This window comes from Colossoma macropomum, unplaced genomic scaffold, assembly GCF_904425465.1.
Source record: "Colossoma macropomum unplaced genomic scaffold, Colossoma_macropomum, whole genome shotgun sequence".
NCBI lineage: Eukaryota > Metazoa > Chordata > Actinopteri > Characiformes > Serrasalmidae > Colossoma > Colossoma macropomum.
In genome coordinates, this window is record NW_023494792.1 from 17,820,949 (window position 1) to 17,842,602 (window position 21,654).

General features: G+C 38.5%; 1 protein-coding gene across 1 annotated transcript in view; it reads left to right on the plus strand.

Annotated features, from left to right (window-relative positions):
• LOC118811820 (DNA-binding protein RFX7) overlaps nucleotides 1-13,335 on the plus strand; it is a 28,333-nt gene extending 14,998 nt beyond the window's left edge. The window contains exons 3-10 of the mRNA XM_036576336.1: nucleotides 3,417-3,502; nucleotides 3,954-3,992; nucleotides 4,138-4,260; nucleotides 4,603-4,719; nucleotides 4,925-5,009; nucleotides 6,204-6,411; nucleotides 8,036-8,337; nucleotides 9,047-13,335. Of these exons, the coding sequence (XP_036432229.1) occupies nucleotides 3,417-3,502; nucleotides 3,954-3,992; nucleotides 4,138-4,260; nucleotides 4,603-4,719; nucleotides 4,925-5,009; nucleotides 6,204-6,411; nucleotides 8,036-8,337; nucleotides 9,047-12,526 (4,440 nt within the window). The 3' untranslated portion in view covers nucleotides 12,527-13,335. The remainder of the gene's footprint in view (nucleotides 1-3,416; nucleotides 3,503-3,953; nucleotides 3,993-4,137; nucleotides 4,261-4,602; nucleotides 4,720-4,924; nucleotides 5,010-6,203; nucleotides 6,412-8,035; nucleotides 8,338-9,046) is intronic.
• Nucleotides 13,336-21,654: the final 8,319 nt, after the last annotated feature.

Here is a 21,654-nt window from a genome sequence, read left to right on the forward strand (position 1 = left end):
GCTATTGAGGTTGAAAGTAGTACTTTTTTTTCTTCCCTTGGCTCAGTTGGTCTCTTCCTACCTGCACTTTAATCATCAGCTACATACACACGCACAGCGCACTGATGCTAAAACGCAGAAAACAAGTCAGTTAGCAGTCCAGTTACCGTGCTCCAAAGATGAAGCAGTCTGTAGCTGATTATTAAAAAAAAACAAAAACAAAGTGAGGAGAGTGAGGAGGAGGCTGGTGGAGATGGAGAGCCAAAGAGAGGTCCTGACACCACTGATGATGAGGGTGCTGGTGTCGTGCCGAATTCCAACTGGCCGGCAGAGTCCGACTGCCTTTCGCATGCACCTATGTCACACAGGCACATGGACGCAACAAATTACAAACATTTTTCAGATGTTTCTGTATGTAAATAACGGTGTAAATAATCTTTAATATTACTTCACAGCAAACAGCGCAACAGGACCTAAAGTCAAACACAGAATCTCACAGTGATAGTTTAATTGAATATAACAAACTAAAGATGTTGGTTGTTGGCGCAAAGTTATAGTTATAAGGTTTACAAGAACACTTCAAAAAGTTTTAATTCTCAAACCTGGAGCAACATACTAGAACCAAGTTCATCTGCGATGTTGCAGTATTACTTACATATCAGCATTATTAGACAGTGTGACTTTCATTTCTCTTTTAATGAGATTTTGGAGAAGTCATTTTAAACAAATTTAACAATTTAAACATTATTAAACATTAAACAATTTTTTTATTATCTCTAATTAGCTAAGTAATTTCTAGCTAGGACAAATCTAGTGCTCAGTGAACTAGGTTATAAACACACATACACTGCACTGCATAAACAGACACTGGCTATTGTGACGAAAAATGGCAGATTTTTAAGGTTAGTTTTGGTTGAAATGTCAGCAGATTTTACATAAGCAGCACTTTAAACCTGCCCGCTTATCTCTGGGGCACAAGGTCTGATTCAAATCAAACTTACACTAGTAACTCATCTTGGTGTGTAGGTCGTGTCTTCTGAAACATGTGTCTCCAAGTTCAACAATGAGGATTTTGTCAGGGGGAGTAGAATTTTGGCAAGGCTATTTTGACAACTTAGAGTACATGTAAACACATACATGCTGTTATGCTTCGCTTTTTTTTGATAATATTGTTATGTTTTCTTTCAAAATTATATGAAAGAAGATGACCTAACAACAAAACAATGTTCGGACTAAAGTATTTCACAAATGTTTCAAGTCACTGTCAGTCTTTAAAAACACAAATACAAATCAATGCAAAACTAAGGTATGCAAATGAACACAACTATTCATCAACATATAAGGACTGCTACCTTTACAAAAAAAAAAAAATGGTGCGACCAAATCACGTGCTGGTGCGACCAACTGAGAAAGTTGGTAGCCCTGGTGCGACCAGTCGAAAAGTTAATCCGGAGCCCTGATTCCTCTTCGTAAAAGTGGAATCATTATTAATTATCAGTAATCCCAGTGGTTGTGACTGACATGCGGATTTGTGCTGCTGATCTCAATTCAGTTGTCCAGTTATACTCATTTGAAGAAAATTTACCTTTAAATTGAATTAGTTTAAAAAAAATATTAATTTGGTATTTGGCAATTACATAATTATTTGGTCAGTAGATCTGCAATACACCCAGCAGATTTAATCATCCTTTATGTATATTTTATTTACAAAGGATTTAAAAAGGAATATCTATTATTTATAGTCTAATTAAAGGGATTTGTGTTAGTAGACAGCTTGATGTAGGCAATTTATAGCCATTTGCTGTGCAGGCTGACTACACAACCTGTTGCCACTGATGTGTTGTTGAACAATATGGATGTCCTGATGGGATGTAGCCTTTTATGACAGGACGTACACAAACACCACCTCACTATAATAGAAGGATAATTGCCTGTTCAGTATCTGTAATGGGGGTGGGCTTTCTTGTTGTGTGTCTGATTCAGATCAAAGCGCTGTCAGAGATTTATGCAGTAGATCATAAACCTCAAAGCCTGGCAGAGATGTTTCACATGCTTCCTCATTGTTTAAATGAATCAAGTATTAAACTGTAATAGCAGCGAGGGAAGCAAATAATCCGTCCATCGGTTCTGTCAGAAGGTTGTACATTTTGGACAGACTGTTGAATTGTTTTATTTTTTTATTTACTGTTCATTGGCTGACAAGTCTCACCCCATTCATGAGCGGTGGTTTCCCCTAGCAACAAAGAGGCAAATAGAATAGGAAGAGGTGAAATGAATTCATTCTCACAAGCCAATTGAAAGCGAGGTGGGGTGGAGCCCACACTGAAAAGATGTGTTGCCAGTGTGTCAGCGTTGACATGCATGCTTACTGTCAGGGTTTACATGGCAACCAGCTTAGAGTAGAGGAGGATTTTCAGGTTTGCTGATGTTGGTCACTGGCACAGTTCAGTACCATGTACCCTGATGGTGGCTGGGAGCCTCCATGCTCTTCCTTCTGAATCTTCAAACTTGGCAGAATGTTAGTAAGGACAGTGGAGCCAGTGGTCACAGAGATAGGAACCTTCCTGAGACCGAATAGCACTATCAGTATGTTTTATTCAGCTACTATTACAGTGTTCTCTGTATCATTTTTCTTGCTACAAATTAAGGGAGAAGCCCAGGTAGATGTTGCTGTTCTGTTAAGATCTAGAGCCTGGAGTTGATGCTGTTATAGCGTTTTTAGAAAGGCGCGAATCACTTCACCAGATACAAGATGGTATAGATGAAGTTACTGGTACTTACAGAGTACAGAGTACTGGTACTTTCTCTTAAAAGAATGTCTTAATCTGACTGTTTTTTATTATTTTATTTATTTTAATTGTTTTAGCCTTGCATCTTTTAGCATTGCATCAAATTGCATGTTATGCATTATTGGTAACATGAACCGAAAAGGAAATCTAATGTTAATTTGGTTCTATGTATTCTGAACAATTACTAAAATGCATACAATGCAGTTAACTAACATTTTATTAGCGAAATTGGTAAAAACTAAAAACTAGTGTTATATTGGGACACCAATGCCAGGGTTATTATAGTTTTTAAATCTTTGTTAGTTTTATGATTTTCATTAGTTTTTCTTTTTGGTTTTTGATCTCTGAACAGTTTTAACTTTATTTTTATTTAGTTTATGTTTTAGTGTTTAGTATGATGATGGACACTGTGATAGCGGTGTTGATATGGGCAGAAAAAAAGCTCTGGCTGGCTTCAGTTTTCCTTTAAGATGGCCAAACACTTAAGACATGTACTTCTAAACTCTCTTTCACTCACTGAAAAAATGAAAATGAAACATAATACAATATATATTTTTCAGTGTTGGGGGGAAAAAATACAGGCATTGTTTGCACATGCTCTCTTCACTCATTTAGCTCTGCTTACCTGTCTTTTCTTTTTTAATGCAGCAAGATGTTGAGAAGTTTACAGACATTGAAAAACTCTACCTCTACCTTAAGTTGCCTTCTGGTCCTAGCAATGGAAATGACAAAAGGTATGTTTGCATTTCAAAGAATTATCTTATTATCTTATCTTGGCCCATATTCATTCACCATTTTCTTTCTAGTTTACATTTTAAGCTTGTTTTGTTGTTCTCCTTATCCCATTTTACACATACCAGTGGCTTTACCATTGACTGCTAATGTTATGTTTGATATTCTTTCTCTATATCCACATGCAGTATTGTACAAAAAAATGTTAGATTTTTTAGAAATTAAATACCACCTATCATGAGCATGGTGTTAATATTTTGCGTTTACTGTTTCCCCATATTGTTCTTGTGCATTTTCCATAATTGTATAGTCTACATGAACTGTCATGCCACTTAAAAGCAGTATTTTCGCAAATTTCTGGCACTGCAATACCCAGCATCCTGTGTTTTGTCATTTGTTTCCCCATATCTATTCATCACTCCAACCCCTAATTCTCAACATGATGTCCAATAGAACTGAAAGTCAGAGGGGGTCTGCAAGTCCTGCATCATGGTACAAAAATTTTACAACTATATTTAAGGCAAAAACAAACTAAAAACATTTGTCTCATTATGACATATAAAAGAGACCTACGAACAGAGAAAATTGTGAACAGTTGAATACTGGAAAACCATCCTTTTTCATTTTTCCCTGCTAGTGACCAGAATTCCATGTCGTCCAGCCGGACCCAACAGATGTACGCTTTCAACTGGATCAGAAATCACCTAGAGGAGCATCCTGAGACCTCACTGCCAAAACAAGAGGTGTATGATGAGTACAAGTGAGTGTGGTTGCTTGTCAGATTAAACGGCTTGCAGTAATTGTGCATTGCCTAGTACCCTTACCACTTAGAAGTAGTGCTACGATAGCAGCATACAGTTGCTGCAAATTTTATTGACAGGTTTTATTTTCATGTTTTATTGTAGAGCATGTTTTTAAGTCAGAATAAAGATGAGTGTAAAATGAGTTGGAAGTGAGTAGTCATGCTTAAGCTCACAGGGCTTGTATTTAGGAATATGTGTCTTCATTTTTTTCATGTTGAGTTTGCCTATTTAGACCAAGGTATTTTAACATTTAACAAAGTTTGAGAGTTTTCATTTCATTTTGTTGTGATTTGGTACAGGAGCTACTGTGACAATCTTGGCTACCATCCTCTAAGTGCTGCTGATTTTGGAAAGATCATGAAAAACGTCTTTCCAAACATGAAGGCACGCCGCCTGGGAATGCGAGGAAAATCTAAATATCCTTTTGTATGAGAACAGCTTGCTTCACCTAGCTTTCAAATATTAGACATTATTATAGTATCTAATACATAGATATATTGACACTGTATTCTATATATTATCACGTTTCTGTGCTCTCATAAATTTGATCTTGTCACATCTCTACAATGATATTTGACCATAATCAGTTTACACATGATTTGAACCTTAACAGCTTCCCACATACTGTTATAGTGGACTGAGGAAAAAAGCCTTTGTGCATATGCCATCATTGCCCAACCTGGACCAGCATAAATCAGGAGATGGGGTAAGTCTCAGTCAAACAGCTGTAATACTTGAAACATGTTTTAGTTATTCCCATTATTTTATAATACCTACTGCATTTTAGGAAAAAGAATAATTTTTATTTATCTATGATATATGAGAAATAGACATTTAGACATTTAGCACAACCCAATAGCACAATTACTGCTTTATAAAAGCACACACTGAAAACATTTACATACACTAAATCCCACTGTCTTATGCGCAAGCCAAAGACATTTGTAGTGTTTTGCCTAGAATTAATTAGAATAACACACAATTGAGTCTGTATGTGCAAACCTCAGTTCCAGAAAAATTGAGACAGTATATGAAATCCAAATAAAGTACAGAAAGCAGCAATTTGTAAATCCAGATTGTATTTAAACTGAAACAGTATCAATACAAGATGTTTTATGGTTTACCTTATCAACTTTATTGTTTTTGTCAACAATACTGAAACTGTATCAATTGGTGCTTTTAGTTCCCAAACTGATTAATATTAAAGTGGTGTTAAAAGGAAAGGTGATGTAACAGAAGTGGTAAAAATGCTACCGTCACAACTTTTTTGGAACTTCTTGCAGACAAAAAATGTGTGTATGTGTATATATATATATATATATATATATATATATATATGTATATTTGTATGAGAGTGTATATTTGCAGGAAAAACAGTTCATAAGGTAAAACATCGAATATGTTTTTGTACTGATTTCATTTTAACACAGGTTAAACAACTGATAACTGCTTCTATTTTTTCAAGCATTTCACATACTGTCCCAACTTTTTTGAAACTGAGGTTTGTACTTAGACTATGGCAGCGCAATATTTGTTGTTTCAGCCCTGTAGTCTGGTACAGTCATAATCTGTCACTAGGTGTCTTCCTGGGTGATGCTCTATTATGCCTTCAATGCGGCTGTAGTTTCTGCGTAGTATTATATTATATTAGTATTAAAATATACATCAGTGTGTTTTGAGGGCTTTTGTCTTCAGTACATAAACAATCAGCTAACAAATGATGTAGCAGTGTCCAATTATTAATGGACTGCACAGTATATCTAAAAAAATGCATGTGTGTATGCATAATTGAGCTATGGTCATTTCATATGTAATATGTACTTTATCATTGAATTATAGCAACATTTGCATTTACACAGATACCTTTTAAAAAAAAAAATATTACTGTTTTTGTGTTCAGTGTGAGCTGTTGGAGCCAGCTGTTCAGTCTCCCAATGCTGAGGATGAGATGCGTTCTGCAGCCTGCGGCCTGGTGTGCGAATGGGCCCAGAAAGTCCTGAGCCGTCAGTTTGACAGTGTGGAGGAGTTAGCACGCTTTCTGCTCAACAGCCATTATATTGGCACCAAGTCCATGGCTGCCCTAACTGTTATGACTGGGACTTCAACAGGCAAGCCCTACAGCCTAATGAGCCACACACAGACACCACCTTAAAGAGTAATGACACCCCAGTAGTTTCAGATGAAGATGAAGAGAGGGACACTTTAGGACTGAAGGGGGTGGGTACTACAATGCATAAAAACAAGCCAAGAAAGGAATACCACTCTGTCAACCCTGTCAACGTGATTATAGTAATGTCATTGAAACTCAGGCATGCCTTTTCAAAGTGCCTTATGATTTCTTATAGTCTCAACATACACAGAAAGATGGAGGGAGAAACTTCCTAGAATAATGGAGAAAATAGAGAGAACAGGACATTCATATATACACTGTGCATCCAAAAGTATGTGGAAACCCCTGCTAGTTATTGAGTTCAGCTGTTTTAGCCACACCCACCCATTGCTAATAGGTGCATAAAATCAAGCACATAACTGTGTAATCTCCATAGACAAACATTGGTTCTGAAGAGCTCAGTGACTTTAAACAGGATGCCTTTGCTACAAGGTAGTTTGTGAAATTCAGCCCTGCTAGATCTGCCTCGGTCAACTGTAAGTGCTAATATTGTGAAATGGATGCTGGACACTGGTTCCCAGCTGCCTCTGGAAGCAACATTAGCACAAGAACTGTGTGTTGAGAGCTTAATGAAATGGCTTTCCATGGACGAGCAACAGCACAGAAGCCTAAGATCACTGTGCAGAATGCCAAGCGTTGGCTGGAATGGTGTAAAGCACACCACCTCTGGACTCTGGAGCAGTGGAAACTTGTTCTCTGTAGTAACGAATCACGCTTCACTGTCTGGCAGTCCAGTGGACCAATCTAGGTTTGGCAGATGCCAGGAAAACACTACCTACTGTAATGCATAATGCATAGAATTTGGTGGAGAAGGGATGATAGTTTGGGGTGCAGCTCCATATTAATGGCCATGATTTTAGAATTGTGTGTCCAGCAAGCTCATGGTGATGGTCAGGTGTCCACATACATTTGGCCATATAGTGTATATAGATGCAATTTTTCCTGTCTACAAGCTTGAGCTGCTGTAAGTAACAGTAAGCCCAGGGTGCGAAACTGAAAATACTCAATCAGCTTGGCCCACATCGAAAATCGCTGCCAGAAATTGGGATTATTGTAGCTGTGGTAATCAGATAAACAAACGTGAAAAAAACATATTCCTTTGCCTAATTTTTTTTCCTGGATCGGTCAAATAATTTTCATTGGCAATTTTCAGTGTTCTTGCAGTCTACTTTAGTATTTCAAAGTCATATTTGTTGAGCTCGGCACAAGGAGGCCATTGTCATTTAAAGGGCAGCGACATTGATAGGCTGATTTGCATCATGCAGAGTACTTTATTCCTGAGAATACATTACGTTATGCATGCATCTAGAGTTTAGCCAGAGGGGTATTGAGGAGGAAGAAATGACCTTCATAGTAATGACTGTTTGAAACTACAGTTTTAAAAAGGAAAGTTGAAATATCAAGAAGAACTAGTGTAATTTATTATTACAAAGCTTTGCATTGCCCTTTTTACATGAAAGAAGTGTTTTGGGTGTAATTCCTCTTTAAGCACATGTGTATGCAAGTTTTAATCCATTTTCATTTTCAAAGTAATTCATTCACCATTTTGTTTGTCTTACCAGGTGTAAAAACGCCCACTCCAGCCTCGGCATTTGTTCCAACTGGTGAGGCCAACTCCTTCCAGCCCCAAGTGAAGACTCTCCCTTCACCCTCTGTTGATGCAAAACAGCAGCTACAGCGAAAGATTCAAAAGAAACAGCAGGAGCAGAAACTCACTTCCCCACTGCCCAGTGATGCCCAAGCTAGGAGAGCTGAAGCAGGCACACCAGGCCCTGGGTCTGGTATCACCTCTGGAAGTCCTGCTTTGTTGTCCCCGCAGCCCACAATTGGCATTGTAGTGGCTGCAGTGCCGAGCCCCATCACGGTAATAATACTATTGACTAGCTTCTCACATTCATGACATGTCTCAAACAAAAATGTTTTTATTTTTGCTGTGTTGCTTTATAGACTTACAGTGTAGACCTCTAAGGAGATTACCTGTAATTCATACAGAACCAGTCATTCAACTTCAGTATTTTGGACAAAAGACAGCAAGCGGCTGTGGACGTAACGAATTTGAAAATAGCAAGATTTTGTTTAGTTGAAGTTTAAAGAGCAGCCTGTGTGAAATTCTGGCATTTAACAGGCATTAGTAAAACAATATGGCAGTAATGTTCATCCTGCGTTATGCTGTACTCTTACTATTAATGTAGTAGCATCACAAATTATGAGTACCATAGAATATAGAGTTGTCTTTTTGTGTGCATCCACCCGAATTAGTAATGTGAGCCACAGGCTGTAGAATTCTAAGTTAATAAGAAAAGTAGCTTAGCAGCACTAAATTTTTTTTCACGTCAATTTACATATTTTGAGAAGTGTACTGGTCAAGTAGGTGGTTACTTAACAAGTACTGGTTTATGTAAACACAACTTCACACACGTCAGACTTTAAGTAATGGATTGTACAACTGCAGATTTACTCATGCTCATCACTACTATGTGTACACCTTTCTATGTGTCAGTTTATTAAATGTTTTACATTGTGGCTGTTGCATGACTGGTATATTTATTTATTTATTTTTTTTACCTCCATAGGTCCAAAGGAATAGACAGCTGATGACATCCCCAAGTCCAGTGGCGACAGCAGAGGGAAAGGTTCTACCAGTGAATTTCCAAGTGGTTACTCAGCCTGTTAAGCAGTCCCCTAAAACTCCTCAGAATGTTCCTGCCAGTCCTGTGGGTGACAGGTTAGCCAGACACAGATACGCCCAGATCCTACCTAAACCCTCTGCCACTAGCGCCATCACTCTTCGATCACCCCCGACACTTCTCATCACTCATAACAGCCCTATCAAAACAGTAATGCCCACTCAGCATGTCAGTTCAGTGAATGTTGTCAAGATGACAGCTATATCACTGACACCTAACAGTAGCAGTGGCAGCAGCACTCCAACACCATTAAGACCTGCTTCAGCTGGTGTCAGTAGCACTCTTTCCCAGGAAGAGCCTAACCAAAACCAGCAATCTCAGAATGGCAGCTCAGCCACTCTTCAGTCGTCTGGAGTTGGAAGAGTTGGCCGCCTCGCCACTACCCCAATTCCCTCTGTTTCCTCCACTAGCGAAGTCAAGATAACATCTGAAACTGTGAATGACAGTAACTCATCTGCTGGTGCTGAAAAGCAGAGCACTGCACCAGGGACTAACACTGGGCAAAAGAACGAGAGGGCCACTAAATATAGGGCTTCCAGTGAACCTTCTCTTCTTGTCAAGGCATCCCCAGTGCCTGAAAGAGTTAGTAGGGCCAAAAGTGACTCTGCAACGCCTCCCAGTACAATCATAGGGGCAGCTGCCCCAAGCAGCAATAACAGCAGTGATCGTCAGGAGAGTACCCTGTATTTAACCGTAATGAATCAGGATACTGATATTGGATTGTCAGCCAATGGTGCAGTTTCCCCCTCTGGCCAGTCAACAAAAGATACTGGTCTTGGTCCAAAAAGTCCTAGAAAGCGTTCTGCTTCTGTTTTGGAGACACATGCAATCCCAGTTAAGCGGGTGTTCATATCTCAGCAGCCTTTGGATGCTAGCAACAATCCTAAACCTGGTCTTGTAATAGCTACAAAGAAGATACAGAGACCAGGAACCCCTGCAAGACCAGAAAGTGCTCCATGCAAAGTAACATTAAAACAGAGTAACTCCCTTCCAACTCAAATTTTGGCACTTTCAGACACTCCAATTGAAAACATCTCTCAGACTATGGTGACTTCTCAGAGCTCTTCACAAGTTGAGCACGAGGACAACTCTGCTGGAATAAGCCCAACTGAAATAGCCTCTTGTAATAGCACAGCATCTGATCAAGCTTTATTGCAACAAATCGCGAGCCACCAACAAGTCACCACTGCCATTTCTCAGGAGGCATCTGCTGTGAGTGAGCTAAAGAGCTCGTTACAAGACTACTCTCAACAGATACAGGCGGAACAAAAGCAGGTAACAGCTAGCCATCTGCCATTGATGGCTCAAACCCCTGAAGCATCTGCTCAGTTGACTCTCCAACAAGACATTGTTGACTTTGATGGAGCCCAAGCTAGCATGGACTATTTCCCCTTTAATGATGACGACATGACACAGGACAGTATAGTGGAAGAGTTGGTTCAAATGGAGGAGCAAATGAAGCTGAATAGCAGTCTGCAGCCGTATCTTAGTTCTCTTGATATACCTTTACAAGGCCAGTCAGTTGCTCAGAGCACTATCCTTTCCCCCCACCAGACTGGCACTCAGTTCTACCACTCTGCGCATAGTAGCACCACTCCAGTCCACACTCCTACACCCACACCAACTCCAACACCAACTCCAACTCCAACCCCTACCTCTGAAATGTTGCCGGGGGGACACAGTTTGACCAGAGAAAGTCCTTGCTCTAGAATGGCACCAATTACTCCAGTTGATGGCATTTTAGGTGGTCGACATACACCTATCAGCACTCCGTTATCCAACTGCAGTAGTAGTGTTCCACCAAGTCCAGTTGAGTGTCGAAATCCCTTTGCATTTACACCCATTAACTCCAACATACCAGGTTATCATGATGGCAGCGTAGTGTCTAGTAGCCCAGTAAAGCCCATGCAGAGGCCCATGGCCACTCATCCAGACAAGGCTAAAATGGACTGGATCAACAACAGATATAACAGCACTTCAAGCTCCCCATCAATTTCAAACAGTAATGCCATTGGAATCCTTCCAAGCTATCAGGATCTGGTTGAGGACCATTTTCGTAAACCCCATGCATTTGCCATACCAGGGCAGTCTTTTCAGTCTCAGTCCAGGCACCAGGATGGACATTTGGGCCGGTTGACAACTGTGTCACCTGTTCAACAAGGACAGCAACCTGTCGAGAATAAGCAAGAAAGCTTTGCTGTGCCTGCACCGTTAGACAACAAAGCAACATCCGGGAACGGAGGTGGAACCTTCAGGTGTCGTAGTGTGAGCCCTGCTGTACGGCAGCGCAATCTTAGTGGCACTACTGTGCAGACAAATGCAGCACCAAGATCTGTTGTTTCACCATTCAATTCCCCTTTGACCTCCGAAGTTCTTAGCATTCTTTCCAACAGCCAATCAGTGGTAACTGCCAACAGCATGGCCCAAAGGAGCCAATCAGTACCGCTGAGTATCATGATGCAGTCTGAGATGTTGCCGATCGGCCACCAGGGCCAGCAAAGCAACAGTGCCAAGATCACAAGTGTGCTCCTGAGCAAGATGGATGCAGATGGGGATGACACGGTGCGTGGGTTAGGTGTCAACAACATGCCCTCCAATTACACAGCTCGCATGAACCTGACACAGATCCTGGAAACTACACAGGCCTTTGCTGGAGGCACAAACCATCAGACACAACAGCTGCCTGTCTGCTCAAGCCCTTCACCTTTTGACTTCCAGAAGCCTGGTTACCTTATAAGCACTGGGAGTGAACAGATTACTTTCTCCACTGATGGCCAAGCACAGTCAGGCTCTGGGCTGCAGCAACAAGAGCAGCAGCTTCAACTGCAGGATCAACAGCTAGAACTACAGGATCAGCAACTGTTGGAGGATCAGCAGTTCCAGGAACAACAACTGCAGCTTCCAGAGCAACAGTTACAACTGCAGGACCAACAGCAGCTACAAGATGATCCAGACCTCAACCAACAGCAGCTGCTGCCTCAAACCTCACAACAGAATGAGGAGCAACAACAGCAGGAGCAACTGGACTTCAACAGCACTGTCAAGGATCTCTTGGGGGAGGATGGACTCAATCCCAGCTCACAACTCGTTGGGCAGGTGGCATCAGAACTCAGCGCGGTTGCGTCAGACTTCTCCAGTGAAATCCGCTTGACCTCTGATCTTTCTGGTAGCATCAACGACCTGAACACTTTAGACCCTAACCTTCTGTTTGACCCAGGTCAGCAACAGGACCAATATGAAGACACCACACTGGAAGAGCTGAAGAACGACCCGTTGTTTCAGCAGATATGCAGTGACACTGTGAACTCTGCTGGATTTGACTGGTTGGAGAACAAAGACCAGCCAACCGTGGAAATGTTGGGTTAGTTTTGTTTCCTATTCCTTTACTGTCATGTTTATTGCTGTTTGTTGCTATTTATGTTTTCTGTTCATTGTCTTTGTTTTTTGTGATTCTCTTTTATATATTTTTAAAATGTGATTAAAGTTTGTCACTGCAGCAACTGGACATATCAGTCAAGTCCAGAGAGAAGTGCCAGCCTGACCTGAAGTGATCTTTTACAGGCTTGTACTTTCTTTTCCTGTTATTACAGTCCATTCCAGTCTAAAGCTGATTTCAAGCGTTTGTCAGTAATCAGGCATTTCTTTTCCCTAAGAATTGGTTACGTTATAATTTATACCAATGTCAGTACATTTCTTTATTAGTGTAGTGGTCCTGTATATAACCCACTTGAATATATCCACAATTTGATACATTAGTCCATTGAGATCTTGAATATTCCACCACCATAAATCAGTCAGTGACGTGAAACTGAATGCAATATTTTAAAAACGGATCACTGAGTTTTGATAACTGTCTTGTTAAGGCAAAGAGCAGTTGTGCGATGTTTTATTTGCCTTTGCAAGTATGTTGGTGAGTCATATTGCTAAAGAGTTTACTTCATTTTCATCATCACTTCTTCATAACTAAATTGTCAGTCAAATTACCATCAAATTTTAGGTGCTAATAGGTGCTGAATAAAAGTAATTGGCATCTGCCAAATCACTTTTCGGTCATTGTTGTGTTTTGCCTAATAAATAGTGAGTTAGCATATTTAATAATAGGACATTTTACTCGTACTGTTAAATAAAAAGATGACGGAGAGGAGTCAGATTTTTTGATATACCTACACTGTTTAGTGAATATTACATGAGGGAGTTTGGTCTGCCTTATTTCCAAAGTCCAAGGCCTTATGTCATCTTAAGAAAGGCTTTAATGTATGGAATTTGAGGATTTTTACAAATCTTGCTGCACTTCAGACAAAGCTTGGCTGTAGGTCATTGTGAATTATTGTTTTGATTTTCAAACACATCCCTTCAATTAATGCTTGCAAACTGTTGTATCCACCATTTTACCATGCCATGTAGTTCTTTTCCATATTTTAACTCTTAATGGCTTAGAAGATGACAGTAGACAGTAGTGGAGTGGTATGGTAGAGGGGTAGATGTTGTGTCTAAGGCTATGGCTTGTGATCAAACGTCCAACCTGGATTTATCGTCAATGAGTTTCAGCCTTAAATCCGTACCAAAGAGAAGCTGTTGAAGAACAATAAGTGATTGAGATCTGTTATATCCATCTCCAAGTGACCATCAGCACTAAAGGGATCTGGTTAGACTCATTGGTGAATTGAACAGGGTTTTACGGTGCTCGAGTTCTTGGTGGGCAAATATTTGTGTATAGTATGTATATGGCAAACGTATCTGATGTACAGTTAATTATGGATGGGAAGCATGTTGTCCAACTTCATTACTTAATGGATTCATGAAAACTTGGCTATTTGTAGTCATTATATTAACACCTCATTTGTTAAAAAAAGACATGGTCATGATAAGAAATTCCATTTTATTAATACACTGTATGGTGATGATTTTTAGATAGATCTGAGCGCCCTTGAGGAAAAAAAAAGAAGAAATCATATTGAATCTATAGCCAGCACGATATGCTGTGTGTTATCTTTTTGGCTTTATGTGTTGTGCAAGTAATGCTGTCTGTTTGGTCTCTAGCTTGCTGATGTGCCATTTTCCTTAAAAGAGTATATTGGTCTCTGCTTTTGCAGATGTGATGTGTACATTGAGAGAGGAAAAAATAGCATGGTTTATATAAAAAAGATGAATAATGATATATAAAGTGTTGATTTTATTGTGACAGTCAAATGTATTGCGCAGAGAACCTTGGAGTGGCAGGCACTGGAAATTCAATGGTTCATGATTCAGCAAACTTTGGAAGTTCACTTTATTGCACTAAAAATTTCCTTTTTTGTAAAGCGTGGCTTTGTCAGAGATTTAAAGGATACGATGGAACAATTGAAGCTGGCAAAAAGCAGATTTTTTTCAAAGGTAAATTACAAAAGGGGAATTACATATGACATGTCTGAAAATTACAATGAATTATTGCCTTGTGTAGCAATGTGCACTAATCTCAATGAGATACACATTTTACTCATTCTCATCCATGAGAATAAGAAAGATAAAAGCAAACAAAATTTAAGAGAACATTATTAAAAGTGAATAAAAAGAGAACATGCTTCACTATGTTATTCAATGATTGTATGTGCGCATGTATGTTGAACTATCTATTGTAGTATACTTTGTGACCACTCCCTCGGCCAAAATTGAGGGCTGGTTGTGTCGACCAGATAGAAGAGAAAAAATGTAGTTCTTCGGAATAAAAGCTATATGTGTGATGTTTGCTAAGTTAATATTGTTCTGTATGTTTTAGTTCATGAATATGTTCTCTTTTTTTCAGTACATGGATCTTTTGTTTTGCTTTTTTTTCTTTCATTTTTTACAAAAAAAAATGCCTTTGTGAAGAAAACTGTAAATAATTTTTTCTATGTTCTGGCATTTATCGAGGCACTGATTATTTACTTTTTTATTTTGAGAAGGAAAGATCTAATCCTTACTTTTTTGATACACAAAAGATTCATCAAACAGTAAGTCCAATGCTGTATTTCAGGCTGGTCTGGTAGAAAAATGTGTTTATTCTTTCTGTCTATTTGAAACAGTAGAACTGAACCCTTCTCTGTGCTGTTGTCGGTGTACTGCTCAATGTACAGTAGCTTGTTAATATTGCAGAAGCGTTTTAGCGATGTTTCTTTCTCTCTTTTTTTTCAATGGAAAGTACTCACAGGTGAGATTTTTTTAAGTGGTTTTAAAAGCCAATAAACATTTTTAAATAACAAGTGTATTTTTCTGTTTCGTTCTTTTCACTTTGACACTTTGATGGTTTATGGGGTAAACCTGTAAATTGGGATCACATTGCCCTCTGTTGGTCACTGAAAGACATGCATGTGGGAATGTCCTGACGTCAGTACAGGGTCAGATCAGCCATGACCATGCATCAGTGCTGAATAAGTTTAAACATCTTGTCCTGACAATTACTGAAGACCAAACATAGTTAGAAGGATGCTTTGAAGACCTTGCCCTTGTACCATCTCATTCCTGATTGTCTGACATTTCATAAAGACTGCTTTTTTTTTGCTTTGTTTTGTAATGTGTAAGCCTCTGATGCCGTACTAAGCTGCTGTGTTCCTGATTGGGGTTCAGTTTAGTTCGATTCAGTTCAATACAATACAATTCAATTTAAGTTTATCGTTACACAGACACACAAGTGTGTAAGTATAAGGAAATGCATCCAGGGTGTTCTCGGGTACGTGTAGCATCTCAGCCGCAGATAAATATACTGTATCACAGTCATTTGAAAAAAAAAAGTGCAGAATGTTAAATGCTACTCCATATAGTACAGTACCTTACAGTGCAAAGAAATCTTGCAATGCAAAATTGTGTAAAGATATTATTTAAAATACTCCACATTAGCATATAAAATAATTGTTTGAAAGTCAAATGACTTATAAATGCTACTTATTCATACTGCAAAGTGGAATAAAATATGGGACAGCATAGTGTAAAGTGCAGTTAATAACTGAAGAGCTTAATTCCACAAAGCTGTGTAACCATTTGTAACAAATTTAGATATAGCAGGTTTTTGGGATGAATAATGGCTGAAAAGCTGGTATTAATAGCTGGTATAAGGTGGTTTTAATCATAATATAGCTGTTGTGAGTAACTATGCTCACAACAGCATACATCATGAAAAAAAAGAAAATTTAAAATGTTCTATAATGTGTTTTGCAATGAAACCCTTCAAGTCTGGACTGGTAAGCTTGCCCATGAGAGAGCAGTTTTTGCTTTCCATACGTCACTCTGTTCTAACAAAGGCTGAAGGCCTCTCCTGCTGCTCAGCTGCCCCAGAGGTCATGGGGGGCAGGGATTCACACTGGCCTTGCCTCTGACCATTGGGGGAGATGCACTTGGATGTAGTCTTCTTTCCTGTGGCTGCAATGATATTCATAATATGTTAATGACTTTTGGCCTATTGATCTTGACCTCTTCCCGTTCACCAGCCTTTTGTCACCATAAACCCCCATCGTATGCTGGTCAGCAGGAAGGACGGCAGGGTTAGCGCATATGCTTGTGTCCTTAGAACAGAGGCTGATTATACTTGATGATACTTGATGATAGTTGCACTATTATGCATGACTATGATGGTCATCATCAGAAGAAGTGTGTTCTATTCATTTATAGATTTTGCAGTATGTGTATTTAATGTGTTAAATCACTGAACAAAGTAATGTATCATACAGTTAAACAAAAGGGTTCATTGAACATTTTCATGAACATTTTATCATAAAAACATTAATCATCTCAGTACAAAGGTTACAAATATAGAAGCAGTGATAAAATGCTATTCAAATTTAAAACCAGGGACGCTGTGGGTGTTCTTGATGGCCTGTAGTAAATCGTCTGTGTTCTCAGCAAGGACTACATCTTGACTGTGATTGTGCTGAGTATGGTGATCAGGCCCCCAGCTGTGAGGGAGGAAAGTCAATCAATGATCTACTCTAATCAATAACTGATTTAACTGCATATGTGGCCGTTTGTTTGTTGGTTGTGCAAAAGTGCTTTTTAGAGAATATCAGCATTGCCATGTTCTGTTGTCATGGTCTGATATCAATTAGTTTTTTTATGTATATGAACATAAATGGAGTTTGTGTAAAATAACAAAATCTAAAATATGAGTTACTGTAATTAATAATCACTTGAAATTCTGCGACATATCATTGCTGTAGGAACAAAACCTCATATCTTCAAAATCTTAAAGTTACAGGAAGAAGGAAAAAACATTCAGAACATTAATAAAATGTTAATGTAAAAAGATTTTTTCTAAGCATTTCTTTTGGTCCATTCATCATGAAGTTTTTCACACAATGTCAAGAGCAGCTGATTTTCAAATTATGTGGAAAAATGAAAAATGGACAGAATTGGTTCTGACAGCAAGATCATATATTTTGTTTTTATCATGGCAAAATGTGTCAGCATCCTGAATAGTGGTCGTATCTTGTATGATACATACGTGGGTTAAGCTATACGGAGCTGATTTTGATTTTTATAAAGTATCTTTTAAGCTTCTGACAACTTTATAATTGAGTCTTATAATCAAAGCTAAGTCTAATTACAAAAAATACAAAGTTCTTAATACCAGAATAAGAGAGAGGACATCAACATCATCTTTTACATTAGGAAGCAGGAGCACAATGAAGATCTGAGCAAATAACTAAGCAGACCATAGATGACCACAGTAGTGAATGACTAAAATTACCATCAGTAAGAAAAACAGTTCAAGATCGAAGAGAAATTCCATGGATTTTTCAGAATCTTATGATATAAATAGTCCTTCAGAATGACTTACTCTAGAGAGGCTTGTTTAAAGCCACAGTGTTAATATCCAGAAGTCTGAAGAATTTAAATCCTCTGCATAAAATGGTCACAAATATGCTGCCAAACAGCTCAAACTTTGGTCTAAATTTTTTATAACTCATGCAAGGCAGAGGGGCACATGCAGACCATGACCCCAAATAAAACTTACAGACAAATTATAACAAATAGATTTATCACTATTTTACCATCATCAACATTACAAATAAAAACACAGAAGGCAGAAGTAGATTTACTGACTGATTTTAAAATGGTTGTATTTGTCTTGTAGACACCCTGGTTCCTATCACCACCACTGTAAAGAAATCTGTACGTTCCTCTGTGGTGTAGCATTTCACATCAAACCACTTCGAATGACTTTGTTTATGTCTTAAAATTTGGTTTTCCTTTTGAAAAGATTTTCAGATTTTTCAAAAAGTCTGCATAGTTCAATGGTAAACAAACTATTGTAAAACAATGTGTCAGGAATTGTTACTAATTTACTGTGGTGGAGCTTTTGTGAAAGAACAGAGCATTGTACACCAAACCACTCTGAATGACTCTGTTTACATCTTAACCATTAAATTATGCAGACATTTGCTGTAATTTCCCTTTAAGAACCCTGTATAGTGTATAGGAATATGCACAGCATATGCATAAAAGTCTACCATAATGAGAAAACTACATCCACATGGAGGTTCACCATAAGATGTGACACACTGGTAAGCCTGAATATTAAAAAAGTACAAAAAGATGTGTAGTTCTGTGTCAACCTGTACCAGTAGAAAAAGAGACTGCTTTTAATCTGCCACATCTGTGAAACATGGACATCATTATGGCTAGTAGAACTCTGTCACTTGTCTTTATTGATGATGTAACTGCTGATGGCAGCAGCAGAATGAAAACTGAAGTGTTCAGAAGTACCATAAGTGCTTAGATCAACTCAAGGCCTTCAAATTTAATGGATGGAGTGTTATTTTGAACAGATGAACCAAAACATACTGCTAAAGTGACCGTGGAGTTTACCAGGGCAAACATATTCATGTTCTTGCCTGTCAGCAAGATTTTCACTCAAAGAAGACCCAACTGAAGCCCCCCAAAATGAGTAAGAACTACAAATGGCTGCGTTACAGACCTACACCTATATTCACAGAGCTTCATAAAGTAGGAGATTTCTTTATTATTTACTACTTTTATTTACTATAGACCAGCACTCTTAAACATAAGAGTTTCATGAACACAGGCAGGACACCATGAAGGAAGATATCCAACATCTCTTGAGTCATCGATTACAAAGGATTTGCAACCGAATAACAAGCATGACAGTTTTATTTAAGATTGTGTTCATTTATTTATTTAATTAGTTATAGGCATCTGAAATGATCTTTGTATAAAAAGGCCAATATTTCTATATATATATTTCATTTTGCAAACACATCAAGTAACAGATGCTTATAATCAGTATATGATATTTGTGCAATTCTTTTTTAGTTTCAGTGTACATTCTCTGGAAGTAGCTTTTCTCCTTGGTCAGTTGCTATTGTCGAATAGTCATTCTCAGATTTTCAAGCAATTCGTTTTTATTTTACATTTGTTCAGTTTGAATATCCCAAAGAATCAGAATCAGGTTTTGTTGGCCAGTGAATTTGTCTTCAGTTACACAGTAGCTGACAAAAGAAATAGAAAACTCAATCTTCGTTGTTCATATTTTAGCTCTACCACACATACACACCATCACACACACACAAACATCCATTCCTGTAGACAGTCACGCCTACAATCATAAACAAAAACATGAGCGAAGTTGTTTGCTTAAGCGCAGAGTGGCAGCTTGGAAAAAGATTGTGATTCTGAATAAAATAAATTAAGTGTTTATGTTAAAATTCAGGCACAATTTTTATACAGTTTAGCCAATGTAGATGTAAATACGCTTGAATAAAAGGTGTTCACTTTAACAGGATAGTCAGTGTTTCCTTGCAAATCCAGTCTGCTGGAATACAGAGCCAAAACAAAAATCACCACAGTCTTAATTATGGACTGCAATTGTAGAGCAAAACTGAGTAATCAGGATAGTTTTTCTTATCTGTGCTGTGTAGCTTCCTATGTTTTACATGGGTTAGTCTGAAGAGGTTTGATGCTGATGAAGCTCAGCTGATTTAACAGCTGGCCTTCCATTGTCCATATCCTGAATGAGGAGGGGTGTGTGAGTGTGTGTGGTGATGGTCAGAGGGGGTGGGGTCACTCTCTCAATACATGCTCGCTGGATCGATATCAGTGTTTATTGAGCAGCTGACGTGTGGCCATCAATATCTCCTCATAATTACCCAAAGTTCAATGTTTTTAGGCAGCTGGCTTATAGTAGGGGAGAGACTTTGAGAGTACCTGAGACAAAGCAGGCCTATACTCTACATGTAGATATAGTAAATAGTGGGGTTGGACTAAATGTTAATTTGTTTATTTGTTCCAACTTATCTGTGTACTATTGGCATTCTTCTATCTTCATTTACACAACAAAATCCATACAAAGGTATCTGGCTATCAAATCATTCTGGCATCCAAAAAACATAACCAAGACGCTCACACAATTGTATGGCTTTTGAATACCCATTTACATTTACATTTACAGAATTTAGCAGACGCGCTTATCCAGAGTGACTTATAAAAAATACCCCTCTGTCTTATTACACTTTTGCAGAAATAAGTTAGCAGAGTTCACTAAATTTAACATATTAGAAAAAAAAACAAAGCATACAATAGAAAATGTGCCATAACTTTTGCACAGGTCACATTTTATGCTTTTCTCTCCCCTCCAATATGTTACATTCCACAAATAAACAGTAATTGTCCATTAACAGGCGCAGAAGTGTGTTCTGTGTAGAGGATGTGTTACTTATTTTCACTTAGAAAATCAACAAAACATAATCTGACCAGGGGTGCCCAAACTTTTGCATGTGACTGTGTATACACTGGCAGTCAAAATGAATTGCTCACATTCACATGTGTCTTGAATTGATGTTTAGTGACTGTTTTTGATCTGTTTATTCTGCCTGTTCACTTAAAGGAAGAAAACCTCAAGAAATTCTAAAAAGTCCAACAAGACAATGCAAAACGCCCCACAGTTCATTAAATTAAATTCAGACATGATTTAAAACCCCCTGAGATCTTTTGAGGCTGAGTTTGGAAATGTGTGGGGATGAAAAATCACCTCTATAGATGGAGTGTGGATAGCAGTGGAGTGTGTAGAAAATAATTCCTTTAACACATTACATGGTCAGGGCCAGTGGGCCCAAAGTTTTATCACACACTTCTGTAACCTAAAAATAGCTCAACTTGTTTGCATTGAAGTCCCTGTAGTTTTTGAATAATAAGCCTTAGTATGTAATTAGCCTGGGATTTTAAGGGGTTTAATTATTTCAAGGAAGGTAAGCTCTCTGGACAAAAAAATAGCGGCATGCATTGTTTCTTTTCTAAAACTTGGTTACATGTGTCCCTTGGCTTAATAATAGCATCAATCCTGTCAGGTAAAGATTATACCAGTTCACTCTTTCACAAACTGGGTGCACATTTCTGTCAGTGTCTGTGTGCCAGTTACATACAGACACCCCACAGTCGTCCTCCTGGAATGTGGGAATGTCAATGTTGTGTTCTGCTCTAGGGAGAGTGGACAACGGACAGGAGCGATTTCAGAAGACTTGTGTAATCCT